Below are 24442 nucleotides of genomic sequence, written 5' to 3'. Positions count from 1 at the left end.
ACGTCTCGATTCCTGCCCTGCAAATAGGTTCATCTATGCCATTTTTCGAGATTCCACATATATGTGTTAATATACAATGTTTTTCTCTTTCTGGCTTACTTCACTCTGTATGACAGGCTCTAGATCCATCCACATCTCTACAAATGACCTAATTTCATTCCTTTTTTATGGCTGAGTAATATTCCATTGTATATATGTACCACACCTTCTTTCTCTAGTCATCTGCCGTGGACATTTAGATTGTTTCCATATCCTGGCTACTGTAAATAGTGCAGCAATGAACATTGGGGTACATGTGTCTTTTTGAATTATGGTTTTCTCAGGGTATATGCCCAGTATTGGGATTGCTGGGTCATATGGTAGTTCTACTTTTAGTTTTTTAAGGAACCTCCATAGTGGCTGTATCAATTTACATTCCCACTAACAGTGCAAAAGGGATCCCTTTTCTCCACACCCTTTCCAACATTTATTGTTTGTAGACTTTTTGATGATGGCCATTCTGACTGGTGTGAGGTGATATCTCATTGTGGTTTTGATTTGCATCTCTATAATGATTAGTGATGTTGAGCATCTTTTCATGTGTTTGCTGGCAATGTGTATGACTTCTTTGGTGAAATGTCGATTTAGGTCTTCTGCCCATTTGTTAATTGGGTTGTTTGTTTCTGGATATTGAACTGCATAAGCTGTTTGTATATTTTGGAGATTAATCCTTTGTCCATTGCTTCATTTGCAAATATTTTCTCACATTCCGAGGGTTGTCTTTTTGTCTTGTTTATGGTTTCCTTTGCTGTGCAAAAGCTTTTAAGTTTTAATTAGGTCCCATTTGCTTATTGTTTTTATTTTCATGACTCTAAGAGGTGGGTCAAAAAAGATCTTGCTGTGGTTTATGTCAAAGAGTGTTCTTCCTATGTTTTCCTCTAAGAGTTTTATAGTGTCCAGTCTTACATTTAGGTCTTTAATCCATTTTGAGTTTACTTTTGTGTATTGTGTTAGAGAGTGTTCTAATTTCATTCTTTTACATGTAGCTGTCCAGTTTTCCCAGCACCACTTACTGAAGAGGCTGTCTTTTCTCCATTGTATATTTTTGCCTCCTTTGTCAAAGATAAGGTGACCATATGTGCGTGGGTTTACCTCTGGGCTTTGTATCCTGTACCACTGATCTATATTTCTGTTTTTGTGCCAGTACCATACTGTCTGATTACTGTAGATTTGTGGTATAGTTTGAAGTCGGGGAGCCTGATTCCTCCAGCTCTGTTTTTCTTTCTCAGGGTCTTTTGTGTTTCCATACAAATTGTAAAATTTTTTGTTCTAATTCTGTGAAGAATGCCATTGGTAGTCTGATAGGGATTACATTGAATCTGTAGATTGCTGTGGGTAGTATAGTCATGTTCACAATGTTGATTCTTCCAATTCAAGAACATGGTATATTTCTCCATCTGTTTGTGTCATGTTTGATTTCTTTCATCAGTGTTTTATTGTTTTCTGAGTAAAAGTCTTTTGCTTCCTTTGGTAGGTTTATTCCTAGGTATTTTATTCTTTTTGTTGAGAAGGTAAATGGGATTGTTTCCTTAATTTCTCTTTCTGTTTTTCAATTGTTAGTGTATAGGAATACAAGAAATTTCTATGCATTAATTTTGTAACCTGCAAGCTTACCAAATTCACTGATTAGTTCTGGTAGCTTTCTGGCAGCATCTTTAGGATGTTCTATGTATAGTATCATGTCATCTGCAAACAGTGACAGTTTTACTACCTCTTTTCAAATTTGGATTCCTTTTATTTCTTTTTCTTCTCTGACTGCTGTGACTAGGACTTCCAAAACTATGTTGGATAAGAGTGGTGAGAGTGGACATCCTTGTCTTATTCCTGATCTTAGTGGAAATGCTTTCAGTTTTTCACCATTGAGAATAATGTTTGTTGTGGGTTTTTCGTATATGGCCTTTATTACGTTGAGATAGGTTCCCTCTATGCCCATTTTCTGGAGAGTTTTTATCATAAATCGGTGTTGAATTTTGTCAAAAGCTTTTTCTGCATCTATTGAGATGATCACATGGTTCTTACTCCTTAATTTGTTAATATGGTGTATCACACTGATTGTTTGCATATATTGAAGAATCCTTGCATTCCTGCGATAAGTCCCACTTGATCATGGTGTATGATCCTTTTAATGTGTTGTTGGATTCTGTTTGCCAGTATTTTGTTCAGGATTTTTGCATCTATGCTCATCAGTGATATTGGTCTGTAATTTTCTTTTTTGTAATATCTTTGTCTGGTTTTAGTATCAGGGTGATGGTGACCTTGTAGAACGAATTTGGGAGTGTTCCTACCTCTGCAATTTTTTGGAAGAGTGTGAGAAGGGTAAGTGTAAGCTATTCTCTAAATGTTTGATAGAATTCACCTGTGAAGCCATCTAGTCCTGGGCTTTTGTTTGTTGGAAGATTTTTAATTCCAGTTTCAATTTCATTACTTGGGATAGGTCTGTTTATATTTTCTAATTCTTCCTGGTTCAGTCTTGGAAAATTGTACCTTTCCAAGAATTTGTCCATTTCTTCGTGGTTGTCCATTTTATTGCCATATAGTTATTTGTACTAGTTTCTTCTGTGGTGTCAGTTGTGATTTCTCCTTCTTCATTTCTAATTTTATTGATTTGCGTCCTCTCCCTTTTTTTTTTTTTTGATGAGTCTGGCTAAAGGTCTATCAATTTTGTTTACCTTCTCAAAGAACCAACTTCTAGTATTAATGATCTTTGCTATTGTTTCCTTCATTTCTATTTCATTTATTTCTGCTCTGATCTTTATGATTTCTTTCCTTCTACTGACTTTAGGTTTTCTTTTTTCTTCTTTATCTAGCTGCTTTAGGTGTAAGGTTAGACTGTTTGAGATTTTTTTCTGGTTTCTTGAGGTGAGATTGAAATGCTATTAACTTCCCTGTTAGAAATGCTTTTGCTGCGTCTCACAGATTTAGGGCTTTTCTTGTCATTTGTTTCCATGTATTTTTTAATTTCTTCTTTGATTTTTTCAGTGATCTCTTGGTTGTTTAGTAGTGCATTGTTTAGCCACCATGTATTTTTGTTTTTTACAGTTTTTTCCTGTAATTGAATTCTAATCTCATAGTGTTGCGGTCAGTAAGGATGCTTGATACAATTTCAATTTTCTTAAATTTTCTGAGGCTTGATTTGTGACCCAAGATGTGATCTATCCTGGAGAATGTTCCATGTGCACTTGAGAAGAAAGTGTATTCTGCCACTTGTGGGTGGAATGCCCTATAAATATCAATTAAATCTATCTGGTCTACTGTGTCATTTTACACTTGTGTTTCCTTATTTATTTTCTATTTGGATGATCTGTCCATTGTTGTAAGTGGGGGGTTAAAGTCCCCCTATTACTGTGTTGCAATCTATCTCCCCTTTTATGGTTGTTGGCATTTGCCTTATGTACTCAGGTGCTCCTGTGTTGGGTGCATATGTATTTATAATTGTTATGTCTTCTTCTTGGATTGATCCCTTGATCATTATGTAGTGTCCTTCCTTATCTCTTGTAACAGTCTTAAAGTCTATTTTATCTGATATGAGTATTGCTACTCCGGCTTTCTTCTGATTTCCATTTGCATGGAATATCTTTTTCCACCCTTCACTTTCAGTCTGTATGTATCCTTAGGTCTGAAGTGGATCTCTTATAGACAGCGTACATAGAGGCCTTGTTTTTGTATCCATTCAGCCAGTCTGTGTCTTTAGGTTGGAGCATTTAATCCATTTACATTCAAGCTTATTATTGATATGTATGTTCCTATTACCATTTTCTTAATTGTTTTGGGTTTGTTTTTGTGGGTCTTTTTCTTCTCTTATATTTCCCGCCTAGAGAAGTTCCTTTAGCATTTGTTGTAGAGCTGGTTTAGTGGTGCTGAATTCTCTTAGCTTTTGCTTGTCCGTAAAGCTTTTGATTTCTCCATCGAATCTGAATGAGATCCTTGCTGGGTAGAGTAATCTTGGTTGTAGGTTTTTCTCTTTCATCACTTTAAGTAAATCTCCTGCCACTCCCTTCTGGCCTGCAGAGTTTGTGCTGAAAAATCAGCTGATAACCTTATGGGCATTCCTCTGTATGTTATTTTTTGCTTTTCCCTTGTTGCTTTTAAAATTTTTTGTTTGAATTTAATTTTTGTTAGTTTGATTAATATGTTTTGGTGTGTTTCTCCTAGGGTTTATCCTGTATGGGACTATCTGCTCTTCCTGGAGTTGGGTGACTATTTCCTTTCCCAAATTAGGGAAGTTTTCCACTATAATGTCTTCGAATATTTTCTCAGGCCCATTCTTTTTCTCTTCTTCTTCTGGGACCCCTATAATTTGAATGTTGGTTTGTTTATTGTTGTCCCAGAGGTCTCTGAGATTGTCTTAAATTCTTTTCATTCTTTTTTGTTGATTCTTTTCCTAGGCAGTTATTTCCACCATTCTGTCTTCCAGCTCACTTATTCGTTCTTCTGCCTCAGTTATTCTGTTATTCATTCCTTTTAGTGTATTTTTCATTTCAGTTATCGTGTGGTTCATCTCTGTTTGTTTGTTCTTTAGTTCTTCTAGATCTTTGTTAGACATTTCTTGTACTTTCTCAATCCGTGCCTCCATTCTATTTCTGAGATTCTGGATCATCTTTACTATCATTACTCTGAATTCTTTTTCAGATAGGTTGCCTATTTCCTCTTCATTTATTTGGTCTTGTAGGTTTTTACCTTGCTCCTTCCTCTGTGACATGTATTTTTGTCATTTTACTTTTTTTTTTTTTTTTTTTGATGGGTGGGATTGCTTCCTATCTTACTGGTTGTTTGGCCTGAGGATTCCAGCACTGGAGTTCGTAGGCTGCTGGGTAGAGCTGGGTCTTGATGCCAAGATGAGGATCTCCGGGAGATCTCACTCCAATGAATATTCCCTGGGGTCTGAGGTTCTCTGTTAGTCCAGTGGTTTGGACTCAGAGCTCCCACTGTAGGAGCTCAGGCCTGACCCCCAGCTTGTGAACCAAGATCCTGTAAGCTGTGCAGGGCAGCAGGGGAAAAAAAAAAAGCCAGAAAAGGCCTTGGCTGTGGGGGGCAGGGCTTAGGCAGGGGCAGGGTTTAGGTGGTGGGCGGGCCTATTCTTAGGACCCACGGGGCTGGAAAAGGCGGTGATGGGTGATCAGGCTTAGGCTCAACCACAGCAGGAGGGGCCCAGGAGTGCCTCTGGCCTTGGAGGGTGGAGGACCAGGTCTGGGACCCCAGCAGGCTCCCTGGGCCCGAGTAGGCAGAGGAAGTAATAGGCACGTTCCCCCTGATCCTCCAATCGCAGATGGTGCTCTCCCTGTTGGCCTCTCTTCTTCTTCCCTACCCATGCCCCTAGGACCCACACGGCCAGAGGGGGCCCCCAGAAGGCAGGGGACCAGACCGGGAAGCCTAACAGGCTCACTGTGGCTGAGCGCAGGGGAAACACCCAAGGCACTTCCCCTGATCCCATGTTCCTGGAGGGTCCCTCCCACTGCCTCTCCTCCTCCCTCCCTCCTACATCCCTAGGACCCACGTTGTCTGGAGGGGGCCTTGGAGGGCCGGAACCGGCCCAGGAGATCAGCAGGCTTCCTGGGGCCCGATTGGGAAGGGGAAACGCTAGGCGCGCTCTCCTGATCCTCCAAGCCTCTGAGGGTCCCTCCAGGCATGGGAACCCCTCCCCTCTCCTAGCCACCCCTCAGGGGCCCCAGTCCTGTCCGGCTTCCACTTCTCCTCCCCCCTCACAATCCCTCACATCCTACCCAGTCACTCGTGGGTTCCTCCCATCTCCTTGGGTGTTGAGGTCCCCCACCAGCATCTGGCAGGTACCCTAGTTGTGGGGAGACGCAAACTCCATGTCCTCCCACGCCACCATTTTGACTCTGCCCCACTATGTAGGCATTTGACAATATTCTATACAAAAGGTTTTTCTAAAAATAAAGCTACTATGGAAGTAGAACTATTTAGTTATGAAGAAATAACTGGTTTATAGAAAACAAGGGAAAGGTGGGTATAGTAAGGATTTTTCTTTGATAGAGAATTCATAACTCTGCTTAGAGCTGAAACTGGTATTCTTGACATTTTTATAAATGACCTGAGCGAAAAAGTAGTGGGAAATTTTTAAATTCAAGATGAGGTAGAAGTATTTGCAACTTTTCCAGAGGGAAATTTAAAAGGAAATACTTATCAAACTTTTGAATGCATATATGTTCTGACCGAACAATTATACTTCTGATTTATCTTACAAGGGCTCAATGTTCAATGTAACATTGTTTATAAGAGCAAAACACTGGAGTATCCACTAATGGAGGAACGGTTAAATTAACATATATAAGATACTATGTAGTAATTTTTAAAATACAATATTAATTGCATACCAGACTAAATTAAAATTTCAAAAATTACAATAAATCTGTTGAATAAAGAAGTGCTAAGATTTTATGATGCTAAGGCATGTTCTTACCAAATGTCTTGTGTCAGGCCGTGAAGCTTGCAACTGTTCAAACTCTTCTATTTTTGCAAGATCTACATCTTCTTTTAGTTCCCAAGTACTATCTTCATATGGTAATGAGCACCACTTTACTAAGTAGTAAATAACAGGCTGTAAAAAAATTTTTTTTTTCATTTTACCATTTTGAAAAAGAATAGTAAGAAACAGTTTAAATTGAGAATCCCCAGAAATAGTTTAAATATATTAACCTACATTGGTAAAAACTTATGAAACTTTTTTTGGTGTTTTTAGGTCATTAACTTTAAAAAAGTAATGCTTTATGCCCCGGTCCGGGAAGATCCCACATGCCACGGAACGGCTGGGCCCGTGAGCTATGGGCGCTGAGCCTGTGTGTCCGGAGCCTGTGCTCCGCAACGGGAGACGCCCCAACAGTGAGAGGCCCGCGTACCGCAAAAAAAATAATAAATAAAAATAAAAAATAAAAAAGTAATGCTTTAATATTTGGAAGTCTTTAGGTTTTTCTTACTTACTTAGAAAATATTTCTATCAAATATTTACTTACCTCACCAGTATCTTTATCTTCACAAAAAGAGACTTCTAATACTCTGTCTACTTCAACGTAGTCTGGGTTAAATGGTTCTTCTTCCATCTAAAATTAAAAAGTAACTTAGTTGATATATGATAAAGAAGTAGAAAGATGAAAGTGAAATAAAGACAAATTTACTAGCTATTCACTATAGAACAAACACATAAGTTTGATTTTAATTAAATTTCCAAAAAATGGAATCCTTCCATTTTAATTCCAAAAAGATTGCTAGGATATTTGTCTATATTTTGAATCACCATGTTATATATAAAAAACTCAACTAAACAGCACTAAAAAAAATAGGTACTCCAGACAAGTAAGTTACTCTAGAAGATGTGTTCTTTAAAAATTTCCGAAAGGGAGCCTCTTTTGGAAAGAGGCTCTCCTTTACCTCTGTAAAGGTACTACTTTCCTCAGGTCCAAGAGTTGAAGACTAATCACCCGACCTGGAGGCTCCTGTCTCATTTGTATCAAACACTCTATCTACTGATGGTTCTTGTGCTCAAGACCCTCCTACCTAACTAAACGCAAACTCTCTGAGCTACCTCACGTTCGACTGCACTCATTTACTCTTCAACCTACACTTCTTCCTATAGTTTCTAACTGGGCTAACAGTAACACAGCACCAACTTCACACCCTACTCCCAGTTACACAAGCCAGCAATGGAGAAGTCATCTTAGATTCCTTCTCTTTTTTAATCTCCCACATCTCTTAACTCATCAATTCACACAGATCCTACTTTTATCTGTAACTCAAATTGGTTCCTCCTTCCTCATTCTCACTGCTTCATCACTCCTTACTTGGATCTTTACAAATAACTTCCTAACTAGTCACCAACTGCTGTCTTGCCTCCCTTTAATTTATTTTCACACTGTCCCCATAGTACTCTTTCTCAAATATAAATCATATATTGCTCCCTGGCTTCAAATCCTTCAATGACTCTCCCAGATTTCATGCTTTAGAGTACAAAAACAGATGCTTTTCAAACTCCATGTTCTGTCACACCTTCATAGTTTTATACTAATTTTTCTCTCTTCTGAATAGATTGCTGTTCCTTCTCTTGTCTGCTTGGCTAATTCCTACCCATTCCTCAAAGTCTTACTTCCAAAAACCCATCTCAGCTATCTTTGCTGCCTCTCCTCCCTCTGTTTAACCTCTAAATGTTATAGTACTCCATGGCTCTGCCTTTAGTTCTCCTCACTATCTTAATCCTTTCCTGAGCAATACTATCATCTCCATGTACAGGACACACTTGTTAAAGAGCACTGCCCAACACCAGAATGGTAAGAAGGTATTCTAAGAAAATCTGCACAGCTCCAGTTTATCTTGTACCTGAGTCATGAATGTACCTAATCTTCATGAAAAACTAGAAGATTATTAGTTAAGTACTTCTAAAATCTTCAGCTCATTAGAAACTTCTATATCAGAGTGAGGTAGTGAGAAATTTTTGAGGACCTCCCAGCATCCATAAACTGATAGGTCATTTCAGTCATCAAATTTTTGAAGTAGATTTTATAATTACAAAGAAATAACAATAGCTTCATGGTGGAAAAATCTGCCATAAGATATCAACCATTATCTAGTGATTAAAGTTAACACCACCAGTAACTGGGCAAATAGGTATCATGTACCTCCTGATATGATACACTGAGAATGCTGCTGCATCATCTCTGTAGTGTTCTTTTAAATAATGCATGACCTGAAGCTGAGAAAACATCAGATAACCCCAAACTGAGGGATGTGCTACAAAATAAACCACCTAAATTCTTTAAAAAGTGTCCAAGTAATGAAAAACAAAGAAATACTGATAAAGGAGACATGACAACTAAATGCATTATATGCTGCAGGATTGGATTCTAAACACTCACACTTTTTTTTTTTGCTATAAAAATACTAGTGGAACAATTAGTGAAGTATGAATAAAGTCTAAGGTGAGATAACAGTACTACATCAATGTTAATTATACTATTATTATGTAAGACTGTTTCTAGAAAATACTGAAATTGAGACTTAATTTTCAAATGGTTTAGAAAAAAATGTATGTGCATGGGAGAAAGGCAGAGGCAGAAAGAGAGAGAGAGGGGTGCACAGTGACAAAAGGAGAATTAATGTTAATGACAAAGCAAACATGGTAAAATGTTAACATTTAGGGAATCTAGTTAAAATATATGTGGGAATTTGTTGTACTACATTTTTCAAATAAAAAGTTAAAAAAATTTACATGAATCTAAAGCTGCTCTAAAAAAGTCTATTAAGGGACTTCTCTGGTGGTCCAGTGGTTAAGACTCCGCACTTCAAATGAAGGGGGTGCAGGTTCGATCCCTAGTCAGGGAACTAAGATCCCACATGCTGTGCTACGCAGCAAAAAACTTAAAAAAATAAAAAGTAAAATAAAAAAATTTTAGTCTATTAAAAGAAAAATGAAAAAAAATTTAGAGCAGGAAAGGACATCAGACTTTTTAGTGAGGCCTGGAAAGGTTAATGAATTTTTCCAATGAGGTTCTGTTCATGCATACACAAAGATGATACAGGAAATATGCAATATATTTCACATACTGGAAAATCTTCTTTTCCATTTATTTGCTATGCTACCATTTCCATTTCTTGAAGAACTCTACTGATAAAATGCTTTAAGATATTAACACACTCACATTCAACTCTAAAAAGTACTGAAATATATGCTAATTTAAAAATACAAGAGTTAGCTACCATTCTGAATTATCACTGTCCCTGTTTTAGCTATTTTCCAAGCTAAATTTAGGGAAAGAAAAAATATGTAGATAGCATTTATATTCAAATATCATAAGAGGAAGCCTAAGAATTAAAATTAATAATACTTAAATTTTTGATACATAATACTACATGTGTTCAGAGTTCAACACATAATAGTCTTTTTTTTTTTCTTACGTCTGCAAAAAAATGTGCTCTTTGTGCTTGTCTCAATTTGAATCGTTTGATTTTCTGCTGGATCCTTTTATCTTTCAGAAGCTGCTGTTCTGTGGCCCACTCACAGTGAAGATAGGAGCTAAAATTTTTATAAAAGCAATATATTAGAATGATATAGAAAACCATGTTTTGAGTTTTTATAGATTTATTTTTAATCACAGCCTCTAAAACAAAATATTATCTTCAACTTTACAAACAGGTAGTTCATCATTTCATTTAATGTCAATAGACTCCATATAATTACTAAAATAAAGCCACTGTGATCTAAAGGTCTGCAATTTGCCATATGGAAGCAGAATGGTAAACTGAATCATAAGGGTAACAAAATATGACTTTTAGTTTATTCCTTCATTATAATCATTTTGTCATGATCAGAAAGCTAACTTGTTTTGAAACCAATGTTATTTTATTTAAAACACCTTCCTTCACCAAAGTGTTAGAAAAAGTTGAACAAAATCTGAAAAGTTCAACAATATAAATATGATGGATAATGTCTGTAATTTGTAAAAGTGTAATGTATAAATATTACTGCATTTTGATGTTTATAAGTAATGTTTTCTGGGAAAAAAATAAAACACTCAATTTTAACATGAAATGTTTTCAAAATCTTTTCACTTTTTAATAATTTTTAAGTTTATGAAATAATAAGTAAAAAAATATTTTTAAATGCAGATAAAATAAAAATCATAATTTAACTTAATATACTTAAAATATTAATTCATATTTAAATACCTTTCTATTATTTTTCTAACTCAAATACTTACTAATTCTTGTATTTTACAAAAAATTCTTCTGTATCAATCATCACTCCAGGTGATATCTAAGAAAATAAATTCAATAATTATGACTTTTATGATCAGGCCATGGAATATAAAGTGTAAAATGTAATATATCATTACTTACTTCCTTTTTTATAATTCTAGAAGATAGTATTTTGTCCACAATTGCAGCATCTTCTTCACTCGGATTCTCCTATGTGAGGGAAGAAAAATGTATGATGACACATTCTGAAAACACTTTAGTTGCCACTGTTTATGAATATACTAAAATTCAACAAACATTAATTTAACACGTTCCAGGGACCATGTTAAATGTTAGGAAAATGAAAAATATCAATTGTTGTTACTGTCCTCGTCATCATTGGCATCATCATCATAGTAAACATATGGTGCTTTTTAATGTGTTAGGCACTATTCTAACCATTTTACATATATCAACTAATTTAATCCTTGCAAATACACTATAAAGTAGGTACTATCTCCATTTTGCAGATTAGGAAGCTCAGGCACAGAGAAGATAAGTTCTTGTTTAAGGTGCCAGATCCCTCAGCTAGCAGGTGAGTGGTTGGTTTACAACCCAGACAAGGGAGAGTGAAAGAACTTTACAAAGAGGAAAATGCATATGCAAAGACACAAAGGTGTCAAAACATGGCATTTAGACAACTATGTTCATAAAACCAGAAGACTGAGTGGAGAGAAGTGGAAGGACATAAGGCTAGAAAATCCATACAAAAGGCTTTGTAAGTTATGCTGAAAAGTGTATTTTCATTTTTTTCTGACTTAGGACACCATTAGAGGAGTTTTCAGTGGAAAAGTACTGTGATTAGGCTTGTAACTTAGAAATATACTGCGAGAAGGATAGCGCTTGGAGGAGTTTTAGGAATATATATCTAGGAGGTGAAAAATGTAAAAAATTGGATGAAGAAGCAAAGATTAAAAAAACAGAGAACAAATCCCTAGGTTTCTGATCTGAATAACTAATGGTTCTATTAACTACAGTACGGAATCTAGGAGGAAAAGCTGGAGCAGGTTTTAGGAAGAAAGATAATGAAAATATTTTTTAAAATTTACATGGGTTTAAAATGTTTTTTGCCATAATCCAAAATCTGTCTTACCACAAATAACTGTAAAGGCTGTTCACCAGGTAAAGGAGCTGAATGCTTTTTTATTTTTATAGAGCCTTTAACCTCTTCTTCAGATTGTTTCCCTTCTGCATCTTCTGCATATTTTTTTCTTTTAATTTGTCGATTTGATCTTCTTTTCTGTAATGAACGATAAGGAGCATATATATGATTATTTTAAAGGAAAAAAATTATTTCTAGTGTGGCAATTTTGTACATTAAATTTTCAAAACTGTATTCAACATTCATCTTTTCTAATTTTTCCTTTTAATTAAAGGAAGATTATGATTTGCCCTTTGCCAAAGGTTTACAACCTTTAGTTTTACTTCCTAAAGTGTCAAATAACAATGATTAATAATAATACCTTTATTACTTTTCTTTAGAAATTGTTAAGAATAAAAAGGTTTCTTTTTACTTAACTATTTCACAGCTTGGGAAACATATTTTAAACTATTAATACTTTCACAGTTTTTGCCCCCAAATCTAAAAAGTACATATCAGATGAATGTTGGTTAAATAATTAATCAGGGGCATAAAACTAAAAGAAGAAATTAGATAATATTTGACACAAAGCCCATGAACTTGTGTTTAAAACAGATTTAAAAAAACCCAAAATAATATTAAATGTTTTAAAAAAGATACAGAAAATAAAGTATGAAATCTACCAAAAAATTAAACGTGAATGGAGGAACCAGTGTTTTACTACCTTTACTAGCTTCCCTTAAAAATACAGAACACCACTATCATAAAAACAGAGGTAAGCTTTTCAGATAGTATTATGTGTAGCAACTAATTTTAATAATAATCTGAATGATTTAAAATCAGGTATCAAATGCGCATGGCTTTACTTACCTCCCTAAATATCAAATATTTGATGTTCCCACTATAAAGACAAATCTCACAATGGCTTGAAAATCCCAAAGGACTTAGGTTTTGCTTTTGCTCACCTCCCTAAAATCTCGTGGATGGAGGCATCTCAGCCAACTGTTCTACTGCTCAATATTCCTTCTTCCTTTTACTATTCTTCTGTGTATTTAGTAACTCCCATGACATTCCCCCCAGATGCAACCAAAAGAATAACCCATGTGTTCTCCTTTTGGTTTCTGCCAATGTCTTCAATTTGGGAGGTCTTTCATACTTCCGTTGCCATGACAAAACTGAATCAGTGCAGCAGTGTGGGTACAAACTGTTATTTGCATCCAGAAAGGATGCAGTGCCTCTTTCTCTTGAGAGTAGTGGAATATTGAGAGAAAGAAAGGCACTACTGTGGTGAGGTAGCTCAGCCAAATGTAGTAGAAAAATTCCATGCCTCAATTAGGATGGGTCACCATCTCTTAGCCATGAAGATATTTACATTTTCAAAACTCAAGGTAACAATTTTGTCATTATGGGAGACAGGAAGGTGGCATACAAAAGTTATAAAAAAGGACTTCTTAAGAAACCCAATTTTCCCACATCCTATTTTGGAAAAGATATGAAATATTTATTATTCCCTGGGAGGGAAAATTCTATGGATCTCAAATCTAATACTAGGCTAAAGGAATGTTTGGAGTTAGATTACAGGAATCATATAGTTCTTAATGCTCAAGAACAGTTTAAATTAATAACCATTCATGACATTTATTATTCTAACAATAACCTATATAACCAATGTTATGTCTCACTAGGCATAAATCTTTTAAATAATGAAGTTTGGGAATAATTCAGTACACTTTTAGAAGATTCTGTAGATGATTTCAGCATTAAAGTTTCCTTTCTGGTCACTTAGGCATCTACTGGAACTTTGAAATGTCACACACAGTTCTTAGTAAGTAGTAAACAAGTGGCCTGAAAGAATCCTTTCAACTCACAAAAGTGCACACTCAGGTAATTTTTCACAAGACAGAATGAGAGCTACTTACTGTAAACTGCTCCCTCATTCTATGAAGACTTTATCAGTTTCTGAGTAATTAAACAAACTCTGAGTTTTTCAGCTCTATGAGCTGATTTCATCATAACTTACATTCCACTAGAGCATATAGTTACATATTAGGCAAAGCCAAGTAAGGTACCACTCTCACCAATTAACTTTCTCTGTCATACAATAGTTCTACTACTTTAAAAATACAAAGCTAATTTGAATGTCCGCATTTTAGGCTAATGTGGATATTTTTGGCTTTCTTTCTTCATAATGTTTTTCGAAGGACAATTTAAAACAGTGACAAATTCTTTCTTCATATTTCTTTTTTCTAGCTTTATTCTTCTTATGTCTTAAAGGCTTTAATAGATCAGTCAACAGCACTTCACATAAGAGGTCAGAAACATTATGCTTTTAAATGACTGAATAGTTCGTTATGATATCACTTGTTTCTTATAATAATCCTAATAAAATGTGCTATAGGGGCTTTTTAAAATAACTTAAGTCTCTAAATATAGTTAGACTACTGCATTACTCTCTGTTAGGTAAAAAATTAAGTATGATAATCATGTTTTCAGATTTCCACCTGGCTCTAAACCTTGCATTACTTTTCAAACCTTCAAATTTTGACAATCCATTGTGGTTGAAAGCTACTTTTATATATTTATACAGCACTTATATAATAATATATTTAAATATATCAATAATATAGATTTATAATTGTTTACGAGAAAATTCTTTTTTCCTTCCCCATTAAATTTTTTGTGTTAAAGCAACACATCTGTCAAAGCAACCTAATTAACGACAGTGAAAAGTATGGAAAAAATGTGCATGTTAACCTATTCTACCATTTCATTGTTTGTTAATTACATAATGGAAAAATGGCCAGCATTATTTTAGTAAAAATTTAACTTAATTTTCTCATGTTGAATAATTATAAGTTTGCCTAAGTTAAGGATAACATATGAAGAAAAAGCCAGGCCATATAATATTAGGAGCTTTAGTCACTGCCCTTACCTCAACTCTTGCAGCAGCCCAGGAGCCTTGAGCCACTACTCTCCCATTGGATAAGAAGCTGCATAAGGAAGAAGAAAGGCCATTCAGGGGCTTTCTGGCCCCATAATGCAACAAATGCCACCGCCCCTACGGCCTATAGTTGTACTTTAATTATTAGAAAGCAGAGGGTGGCCTGAATTATTATGACCTTCACTATATATATATATATATATATATATATAGTTTTTTAACTTCACAAGGTTACTTTGAATATATAGCTATTCAAAAACAAAAAGAAAGAAAGAGGAAAATGCACAGTATTTTTGTCTACATTAGGGGATTTTTAGAACAGTTGTTTATCTTTTCTTCAATAGAAGCAGACCAAAGGAATTATTTCTAGGAATGATTCAACCCATTTGCTTTATCATTTGTATGTGACTTTTAAAATTAATATCTCCAGCATTAAATTCATTCAAAAGTACTCTGTAAGTATAGGATAATATCCCTGGATACTTCTCCATGTTAAAAGCCACGAGGGACTTTGGACTGTTACTTAAACTCTCTGGGCTTCAGTTTCATTATCTGAAAACTGAGAGGGTTTGGAGAGGATGTGTAAGTTTCCTCCCAGGTCTAACATTCTATGGGAATACTACTAGGACCATATTTTAATAATGCTGTCATATAAGTTCTACCATACAATAAAATGCATTTTTACCACTAAACTATAGTATAAATACCCATAAAACAATATTATGCTATCTAAATAATTCTGCCAGTGCTTCATTTCTCAGAAAAAATTTTAATACTCACTTGAGAGTCTTCCTCTTTGAATGCATGCTGTGGCACCTGCTCTGTATCAGATATTTCATCTGAAGACTCATTCTTTCTTTTTTGTTTCTTACCCAATGTAATAATGAGTTTGCTGTTTCAAGAGAAAGAGAGCAAACAGTAAGATCTCTTTGTACTTTTCCATTTTGGGGCAAATTAAGATTCCCATGATAAACTTTTTTCCATTTTATATCACTTGAATGTCCAACCAAAGATGCTATTTATCATGAAATCCATAATGACATTTTCACATGATAAACTCTATTCCAATGGAACAAATACAAACCAGTACTACAGTTAACATATTTCTAAGCAAAGAAAGGCAGACAAATTCTATCACTTGTTTCTTTAGGCTCAAGATTATTTTTCATGAGAAAAATGTCAGGTGATATAACTATTTAATAATTAAAGTAATTCATTTATTTTATTATCTTGTAGGTTTGGAATGAGGGATTTTTTTCCTTCTACCTATTTATTTCAAATTCCGCTCAATTCCTTTGAATCCCACCTATTCTCCAAAAGCCTCTATACTTCTTTCTACCCTATAGTAGTTTCTCCCTTACTTAAAACACTTTACCAATTGATTGTTCTTTGATTATTTCACTTACGTTAAGGCTTTTCTTAGCTATACTATATGTTCCTAAAGAGTAAGGACTTTCTTTTTTTATATTTCTGTAGTACGTATATGTTTACATTCTCTAATATGTTAACACACACTGACTCTAAATGTCTAAAATAAAAATGTGTTTTCTATGTTTTTTCCTGATCAACGATAGAAGTACATAGAAGTACATCCCACATTTCCATATCTGTTTCAACAGATGAGATGGAATGATCTTCAAGCGCCATCAGGAAAATTCTATTTTATTTTATTTTTTTTACAAGATTTTTTTAATGTGGACCATTTTTTTAAAGTCTTTATTGAACTTGTTACAATACTGATTCTATGTTTTGGTTTTTTGGCCCCGAGGCATGTGGGATCTTAGTTCCCCCACCAGGGATTGACCCCACACCCTCTGCACTGGAAGGTGAAGTTTTAACCACTGGACTGCCAGGGAAGTCCCTGGAAAATTCTACTTTAGATTTCTGCATTTCAAACATAGAAAACTCCCCAAATATTATCTTTCAGGTATGATATATCAGAAATATATCAAAATTTTTTTCAATAATTATTTACTAATGTTGGAGAACTTGAAGGTTAAGAGCATGCACTTTGAAATCGTAGTTTCAAAGATGTAAAGCTTGATTTCATCATTTACCTATCTGTGGGACACTAGGCAAATTACTTGATAGCTTCCTTGCCTGTAAAATAGGGATATTACAATAGCTAGTTCTATTGTTGTTGAGAATTAAGTGGGATAATACATGTCTGAGCACAGCCTTTAACACACAGTAACTTCTCAACTAATGGTAACTATATCTAACTGTGATATGCCAGGCACTTTCCTAGGTTCTAGGTTTTGAAGATAGAGTGGACACGGTTCCCAACCTTAACACATCATTGTTAGAATATGATCCCAGCTAAAATGCTAAAGAGGAAGTTAGCACAAGATGTAATGTGAAGACAAAGGGAGAAATCCTTATGTTTACTGAAGAGTAAAGGAGGCTTTACAGAAAAGGTAAAGTTTGAGATAGGGAACTGAATGATGAAAGAGAGTCCAACAAGTAATGAAAAGAAAAGGCAGGGTACATTGCAGAAGAATGAGAATAAGCAATGATAAGAGCATGTCAGGAACACACAAAGTACTACAGGAGGAGATGGGTCAAGATCACAGAAGACCTTGTATTACATGCAAGGACTTAATGTTTTAGTTTAAGCTCAGCTTTAAGCTCGACATGGCAGGAATTTAAAAGAAATCTGTCTAGTTCACGACTGACAACAAATGGCACTGAGATATTTTTGAATGAATGAAAAAAATAAACCAATTGGAAGATGTAAGAATTTTAAACATTCTAGGGGTGTAAACAGCATGGTGACTATAGTTAATAATACTGAATTATATATTTGGAAGTTGCTGAGTACATCTTAAAAAGTTCTCATCACAAGAAAAAAATATATAACCATGTGAGGTGATAAGATGTTAACTAAACTTATTGTGGTAATAGTTTCACAATATATACACACAACAAATCATTATGTTGTATACCTTAATCTAAGACACTGTGATATGTCAATTACATCGCAATAAAATTGGGGGAAAAAAAGAATTTTAAACAAGGGAGCAATGCACCCAGAAGGAAGTGAAATGCAAGTCAGGGAAACCAGCGGTAAGACTGACAATTCAGGTGAGAGAGATGAAGAGTGAAATATAGGGCCATGGTAGTGTGGGTGAAGAGGGAAAGAAAGATACAATTTTTCATTTTGGAAGCAGAAACAACAGGACTTGGTTATTGACTGGATGATGAGAGGTGAGAAAAAAATTCTAGAATGATTTATCCCCAGGGTATTCTCATATTGGTTTGATCGCCACCTTCAACAGTATAATGGTAATTCTTACTTGATATCTCACTTGCACTTTTATGAGTATGTGAAATAAATACGAGCAAACATATAGCTTATGTTGGAACCGGGAAATCAGAGGAAGTACAAAAAGATACTCTGAAACAACATTAAGGAACCAACCATAGTTATACGCTATTCCCTCTCCCTTCTTTCAATGGTCATTTCCTCAGTCTTCTGGTCCCTTTTCCTTTACTCTGGTTTCCCTCCTAAAATAAAAATCTCCCTTGAGGTCATATCTACTATTAGATACCACATGATGGTCCTCCTCCTTATCCACAGTTCTCAAAGAAGTCATCTATACCGTTTCTTTCATTCTTCAACCCACTATAATCTGAAGTCTTAAAACTACTTTTCATATTCATAGCTTCCATTTATTCAGTGTTTACTGGGTCAGCCTCTGCTGGCTTTACATGTGTTCTCTCACTTCATGGTCATACAACTCTGACAGGCAAATTTTGTAAGAAGAGGAAATTGAGGCTTAGAGAAATTAAATTACTTGTTTAAAGTCATACCACAGTAAGAATTGAAATAGAAATTAAATATGCCTCACTAAACTCCTAATATGTTTCTGAACTCCTAATGTCTAAGGCCACAAATGACCCCTGTAATGCCAAATCCGACGGAAATTCTAAAAATTTTATCTACCAACACATAACTAATCACTTTTTCCTCATCTGCACCCTTGGATTCATGACACAACATTCTTCTGGTTCTCACTAAACTTCTCTGGCTCTTCTTCTCTTAGTATGTTGATTTTCAGCAAGATTCAGTTTGTTCTGTCAGTCCCTTAAACTTTGGTATTTCTCAAATTTCTGTCTTCAGCCTTCTTCCCTCTCTATATACTATTCCAGGAAATTTAATTTAATCTATTCTTAACAACCACTTAGAAGGTGAAGATTCTCAAATCTCGTATCTCCAGTTCAGACCGTTCCCCAAACTTCAGATTCATTCAATAAACCAACTGTTTATTGGACACATCAGTATGGATATCTCACAGACATTAAAATCTCAAAATGGCCCCAAATGCAATCCCTCACTTTTCCTAAAACTAATAGTGTACTAATATTACAGTATAATGTAAATTCAGAAACGTGCACACATCAAAAGAGTACATACAGCTCAGTGAATTTTCTCAAACTGAACATAAATACATAGCCAGATCCTAGATCAAGGAACAAGACATTACTGGTTTCCCAGAAGTCTCCTGTCATGCTTTCTCTTCAAGTAACAACCTCCTCCTTAGGGTAACCATTATGCTACTTGTGGTGATTTAATATAACCTAAAGTACTTGTGCAGATGATTTTCAGTGGCAAGGTAAGGGATAACTCAAAGTAAAATGACTGGTAGAAAAGTTTTCATGCACTCCCCCATTTGCTATCCATCTCCAAACCTAAATGCATATTTTAGACTAGTTTGTAGATGAGGATAACACTAGTGACAGGAAAGTTCAGTTACTTAGATAACAATTTCCTATGAAATACAGATCAAGGTTTGTTAAAACCCATCAATATACTGATTAAAAAGGAATTTTCTCAGTGTCTGGTAAGCTAAATAAATTCTGTATACATATTCTGATATGGTATCTGTGTGGCTGCTTCAAGACTCAAATCCCACTGAATAAAACTTCAATGAAATCAGGAGCAGAGATATTTAATTTTTTGTATTTATGACTATGAAGAGGTTGTACTTTTCCTTTCTAGCAGTATAAAGTAATTAAATGGAAACTCTCTAAGGACAGTGGACTAAGTTGCTTAAACAATATTTTTATAAATAAACATTGCCTAAATACTAGGTTCTACCAAAGCAATCTTAAACACTCACCCTTTTTGGTAGAGGTGGGTAGGTTAGATAAAAACGTTTCCTATAATACCTTAGATAAACCTTCATTATATTATTTGAAAATTGTACTTAAAACAAAAAAAGAGGGACTTCCCTGGTGGCGCAGTAGTTAAGAATCTGCCTGCTAATGCAGGGGACACGGGTTCGAGCCCTGGTCCAGGAAGATCCCACATGCTGTGGAGCAACTAAGCCTGTGTGCCACAACTGCTGAGCCTGCGTGCCACAACTACTGAAGCCCGCCTGCCTAGAGCCCGTGCTCCGCAACAAGAGAAGCCACCACAATGGGAAGCCCGTGCACCGCAATGAAGAGCAGCACTCACTCGCCACAACTAGAGAAAGCCCGCACGGAGCAACGAAGACCCAATGCAACCAAAAATAAATAAATTTTTAAAAAAGACCTCAAATCTTATTTTTCATATATTCTGCATTTTCTTCCAATGTTTTCCTACAGACCTGGAGTAGCATCTTATTTCATAAACTCATTAACTATCCTTAACCCATGCAAAAATATTTTTCAAATTGTAACTTTGTAAGAGCTATTTCAAATGTAATAGTTTCCTACTAAACTTCTGAAATCCAAAATATTTACATATGCCCATTCTGTTCAAAAAAGGCACATTTCCATTGTAGGAAAAAAGTTGATTCTAAAACTTGAAGTCATTCTTGACTGACATAATTCTGAGTTAAAAAGAAAACAATATATCTATACACACACACACATACATACATACATACATATACACATACTATGGTTACTTACATAGAACACTGATTCTTGGAAACAATGAAGTCATATCAGTTTATTATATGTTCTAAAATGGTATATAAGTGAAACTACAAATAAGAACAAACATTTGGTTGGTATTGATCAGTAATTCCTAAACCTGTGAGGCAGGCTTCATTAGAAGCTTGTTTGTTAAAAATACAGATTCCAGATGAGAAACATAAGACAAACTCTAATTGAGAGACATTCTACAAAATAACTGGCTAGTATGCTTCAAAGTTGAAAGTGTCATTAAAGACAAAGACTGAAGAATTATTCCAAAATGGAGGAGTGTAAGGAGCTATGACAACAAAATGAAATGTAGGATCCTTAACTGGATCCTGGCTCCCAAAAATGGAACAACTGACACAATTTGCATGAGGTCTGTAAATCAGTTAACAGAATTGTGTAAGTGTTTACTTCCTGATTTTGATCATTGTGCTTAGGTTACATAAGATATTAACATTTGAGGAAGCTGGGTGAAGAGCCTAAAGGAACTCTGACCTATTTTTGCAAGTGTGAGACTAGTTCAAAATAGAAACTAACAAAACCAAACCAAACCCCGGATTTGTAGGTTCCAACTCCAGAATTCTGAACTAGTAAGTGGGATCCCAATCAGACTGTAAAAAAATTCTCACCAGGTTTGGGAACCACTGGCTCAAAATAATTAGTGAAGAAAACTCTAGGAACAAATATTTAGGATAATAAAACTATTCTATACTTATAGAACACTTAAAATTTCAAAGTGCTTTTGTCTATAATATTGTTGATCCTCATAGGCAAGGCAGACATTGGTCCCACCAAACTAATAGGGAAACTTTAGCCCTGAAAGATAGAACAAACTGCCAAAATCACAAGTCCAGTAAAAGACAATAAAGGTCTCTTTACTCCTACTCTACTATTTCCAACATATCTTATTGATTTTAAAATAAAATGACACTATACTTCAACCAGTCAATAGATATTTAATATCAATAAATATAGTTTAATGAATAAAGAGAATTATGAAACTACATTATCTTTAGAAAATCATTAAGGTTAAAGTTTATTGACTTTTGAACAACCAGAAATTTCTATTGCCTCACAATGACAACTGATAGCCATAAATGTTATCTGAAGGAAATCAGATGATCCAAAAGTAGAAGAAATAAGATAATTTCAGCTCAGTAAAATACCCCATTACCAAAGAGCATTCCATTCTTCCATCATGAATTACAAGTTTACTATATTAAACTAAAATAAAATTCTAAAATAAAATTTCATCATACGTACATTCTACAAATAAATTGATCGTTTGTTATTCTTAGAAATATCACAGAGTAAAGCAACAAAATAATACAGACTGTATTAATAATAAAGGCTTTATGCAAGTTTTGTTTTTTAAAACATGAAAGGGATCTGTTATCAATGTTAGCGAACTGCAGCAACAGATATTCAGGCATATAAATGAACTAAATATTAAAACATAACTTATTTCAGACAGCCAAGGGCAATTTCAAACTAAGTATAAATTTGAAATGTTAATTCATTTGACAAGTACAGGCACTAGAAAACTTCAGTGTTTATACTTCACGTTATATTTGATTTTCAGATGCAATTTATGCCCTCATCTAAATCCTGCCCACATGTTACTCATGGAGGCTGTGTAACAAGCTGCATTCTACAGTGTCAATCTGCAGTTGCCCCCTGTAGATCCTCTCACTGCAATAACCGGACAAACAATGAATCTTATCCAATTATTCCATTTGTTGTAATTAATACATCCAATTCATCATAAGTAAAGGAAACAAGCAAAAATACTATTTTACATTATAATTTTTTTTCTCTTTGCAAGCCCAGTGGAAGGCACTGAGGTTATTTTTAAAGCCATCAAATATATGTATGTGTTATTTTTTTTTTTTAGAAGAAGAAACACATTTAACTTGATGCAATCACTCCAGTTTAAAGTTCAATTCAAGACTCTAGCTTAAACTCATCTGGAAAAAACAAGTTTTAAAGTGGTTCTTTATTTTAGTTAATCCTTAAATTTGTGAAAGCAGCATTGTATTGTAAATTTTTGGTAACTTGGATTATAAATCACTTCCTGTTTAGCGAATTCCCTGGTGGTCCAGTGGTTAGGTCTCCTGTGCTTCCACTGCAGGGGGCACGGGTTCAGTCCCTGGTCAGGGAACTAAGATCCCGCATGCCAGGTGGCACAGCCAAAAAATAAAATAAAATAAAGTAAAATCAATCAATCAATCACTTCCTGTTTAAGACTGGACATCATGTTTTTCAAAAAGTTTAATTCACTGAGTTGTTTCATATAGCCACTAAGGTGAAGTATTAGCTAAGTATTAATCATAGGCAGTATATTTATCAGCACAGTTTAATTTTTATTCTTTAAAAAAGTTATTTCTTCTTTTTTAAAAAAGAAAATGATGTTTATGCTTGAAAATACTGACAAAATAGGAACATTAAAATCAAATACTTTACTTCAGTGTCCTAAGGTACACATTTTACCCACATGTTAACATCTATGAAACAAACATTCATCTAATAAACAAAGATATGCCAAGTTTTAACTGGCAATATATGTTTTTCTTTCTTACTGACATATAATGGTGTGTCTTATAATCAATGACATTTTAGATTCAATGAAATAACAGCACATCATTTGCTAATGATAAACCTTACTAATACATCTTATGTAAAGGTATACATCTTAAAAATGGACCTGTAAATCTTAATTAAATTCGTAATAATACATAATGTATATATCAATTCTTTCTGCAGATGAATATGTTTCAGATTTTCACTGACTTTAAGTTTAGATGTAAGGAGTGAAATCAATAAAACATTTTATCTTCTTGGCATTTAAAAATTATAGAACTTACATAGAGACTACTAATGGCATGATTAATAATTAAAATATATATAATAAATTTATACCATATATTTTTCAAAGTGCTTTTTTATCATATGCCAAAAACAATTAATTAATTAATACATTTATATTTTATCCAAACAGATACTAAATTCTTATTATTTTGAATACTTGCAATCAGGGTCTCATCTGTTACTTTATTAACATGGACTATAAAGGGATTATTCCCAATTTCTGATGATTCATCTTATTTTCCCTTCAGACTTTGTTCACATTATTTTTCCCTTACATTATTATTTAGATGTGTCTCTCTAGGCATACATGTGGACATACATGTTCGTTTTGTTTAAAAATACACATGTACATATCTATGTATACACATGATGGTAGGTAATTAATAAATGTTATTTTGCTTCTTCCTTCTTGGGGGTTCAGAATGACTATCGCAAAGAAGGGCACAATATAAGTTCCAGATCTAATTTAATGTTTTACTGTTTTTCTTTATAACATGACACCCTTAATTCCAACTTGATTTGATATTTCCTAACTTAGATGTTTTCTGCTTTAACTAAAGAGAAAAGCTACTTCTAAGCACCTGATAACTCCCATTCTTGTAACAAACAGAAAGAATAATTATGAATAATACAAAAAAGTATTTTTTTACTTTTAATCATGAAGTACCTTTACTGATTAAATTTACAGGGCCACAAGAGCATCTTAAAGCATCAAAGGCATTCTACTTGTCAGTCTGATAATCTAATGCAAGAAGTAAATTATAACTGACAACATGGAAACATAGTTGAAATGTCAAAGTTATAAAACATAAATCTAAAAATGCTTCAATCAAATCATGTGATATTTTATTACATAA

At 34.5% G+C, this 24442-nt stretch overlaps 1 protein-coding gene across 22 annotated transcripts in view; it reads right to left on the bottom strand.

The window, feature by feature from the left end:
- CHD9 (chromodomain helicase DNA binding protein 9) overlaps positions 1-24442 on the bottom strand; it is a 236622-nt gene that overhangs the window by 84147 nt on the left and 128033 nt on the right. For all 22 annotated transcript variants that reach the window (XM_022555138.3, XM_022555133.3, XM_022555136.3 and 19 more), the window contains 7 exons: positions 15585-15696; positions 11876-12022; positions 10885-10953; positions 10746-10801; positions 9943-10060; positions 7011-7097; positions 6461-6598 (listed from right to left, as the gene is read on the bottom strand). In XM_022555138.3, coding sequence (XP_022410846.1) covers positions 6461-6598; positions 7011-7097; positions 9943-10060; positions 10746-10801; positions 10885-10953; positions 11876-12022; positions 15585-15696 — 727 coding nt within the window. The remainder of the gene's footprint in view (positions 1-6460; positions 6599-7010; positions 7098-9942; positions 10061-10745; positions 10802-10884; positions 10954-11875; positions 12023-15584; positions 15697-24442) is intronic.

This window comes from Delphinapterus leucas, chromosome 20 (genome assembly GCF_059928025.1).
Source record: "Delphinapterus leucas isolate spDelLeu-1000000601 "Yukka" chromosome 20, BTC_Dleu_Yukka2, whole genome shotgun sequence".
NCBI lineage: Eukaryota > Metazoa > Chordata > Mammalia > Artiodactyla > Monodontidae > Delphinapterus > Delphinapterus leucas.
This window is presented reverse-complemented; position numbering and strand designations above follow the sequence as displayed.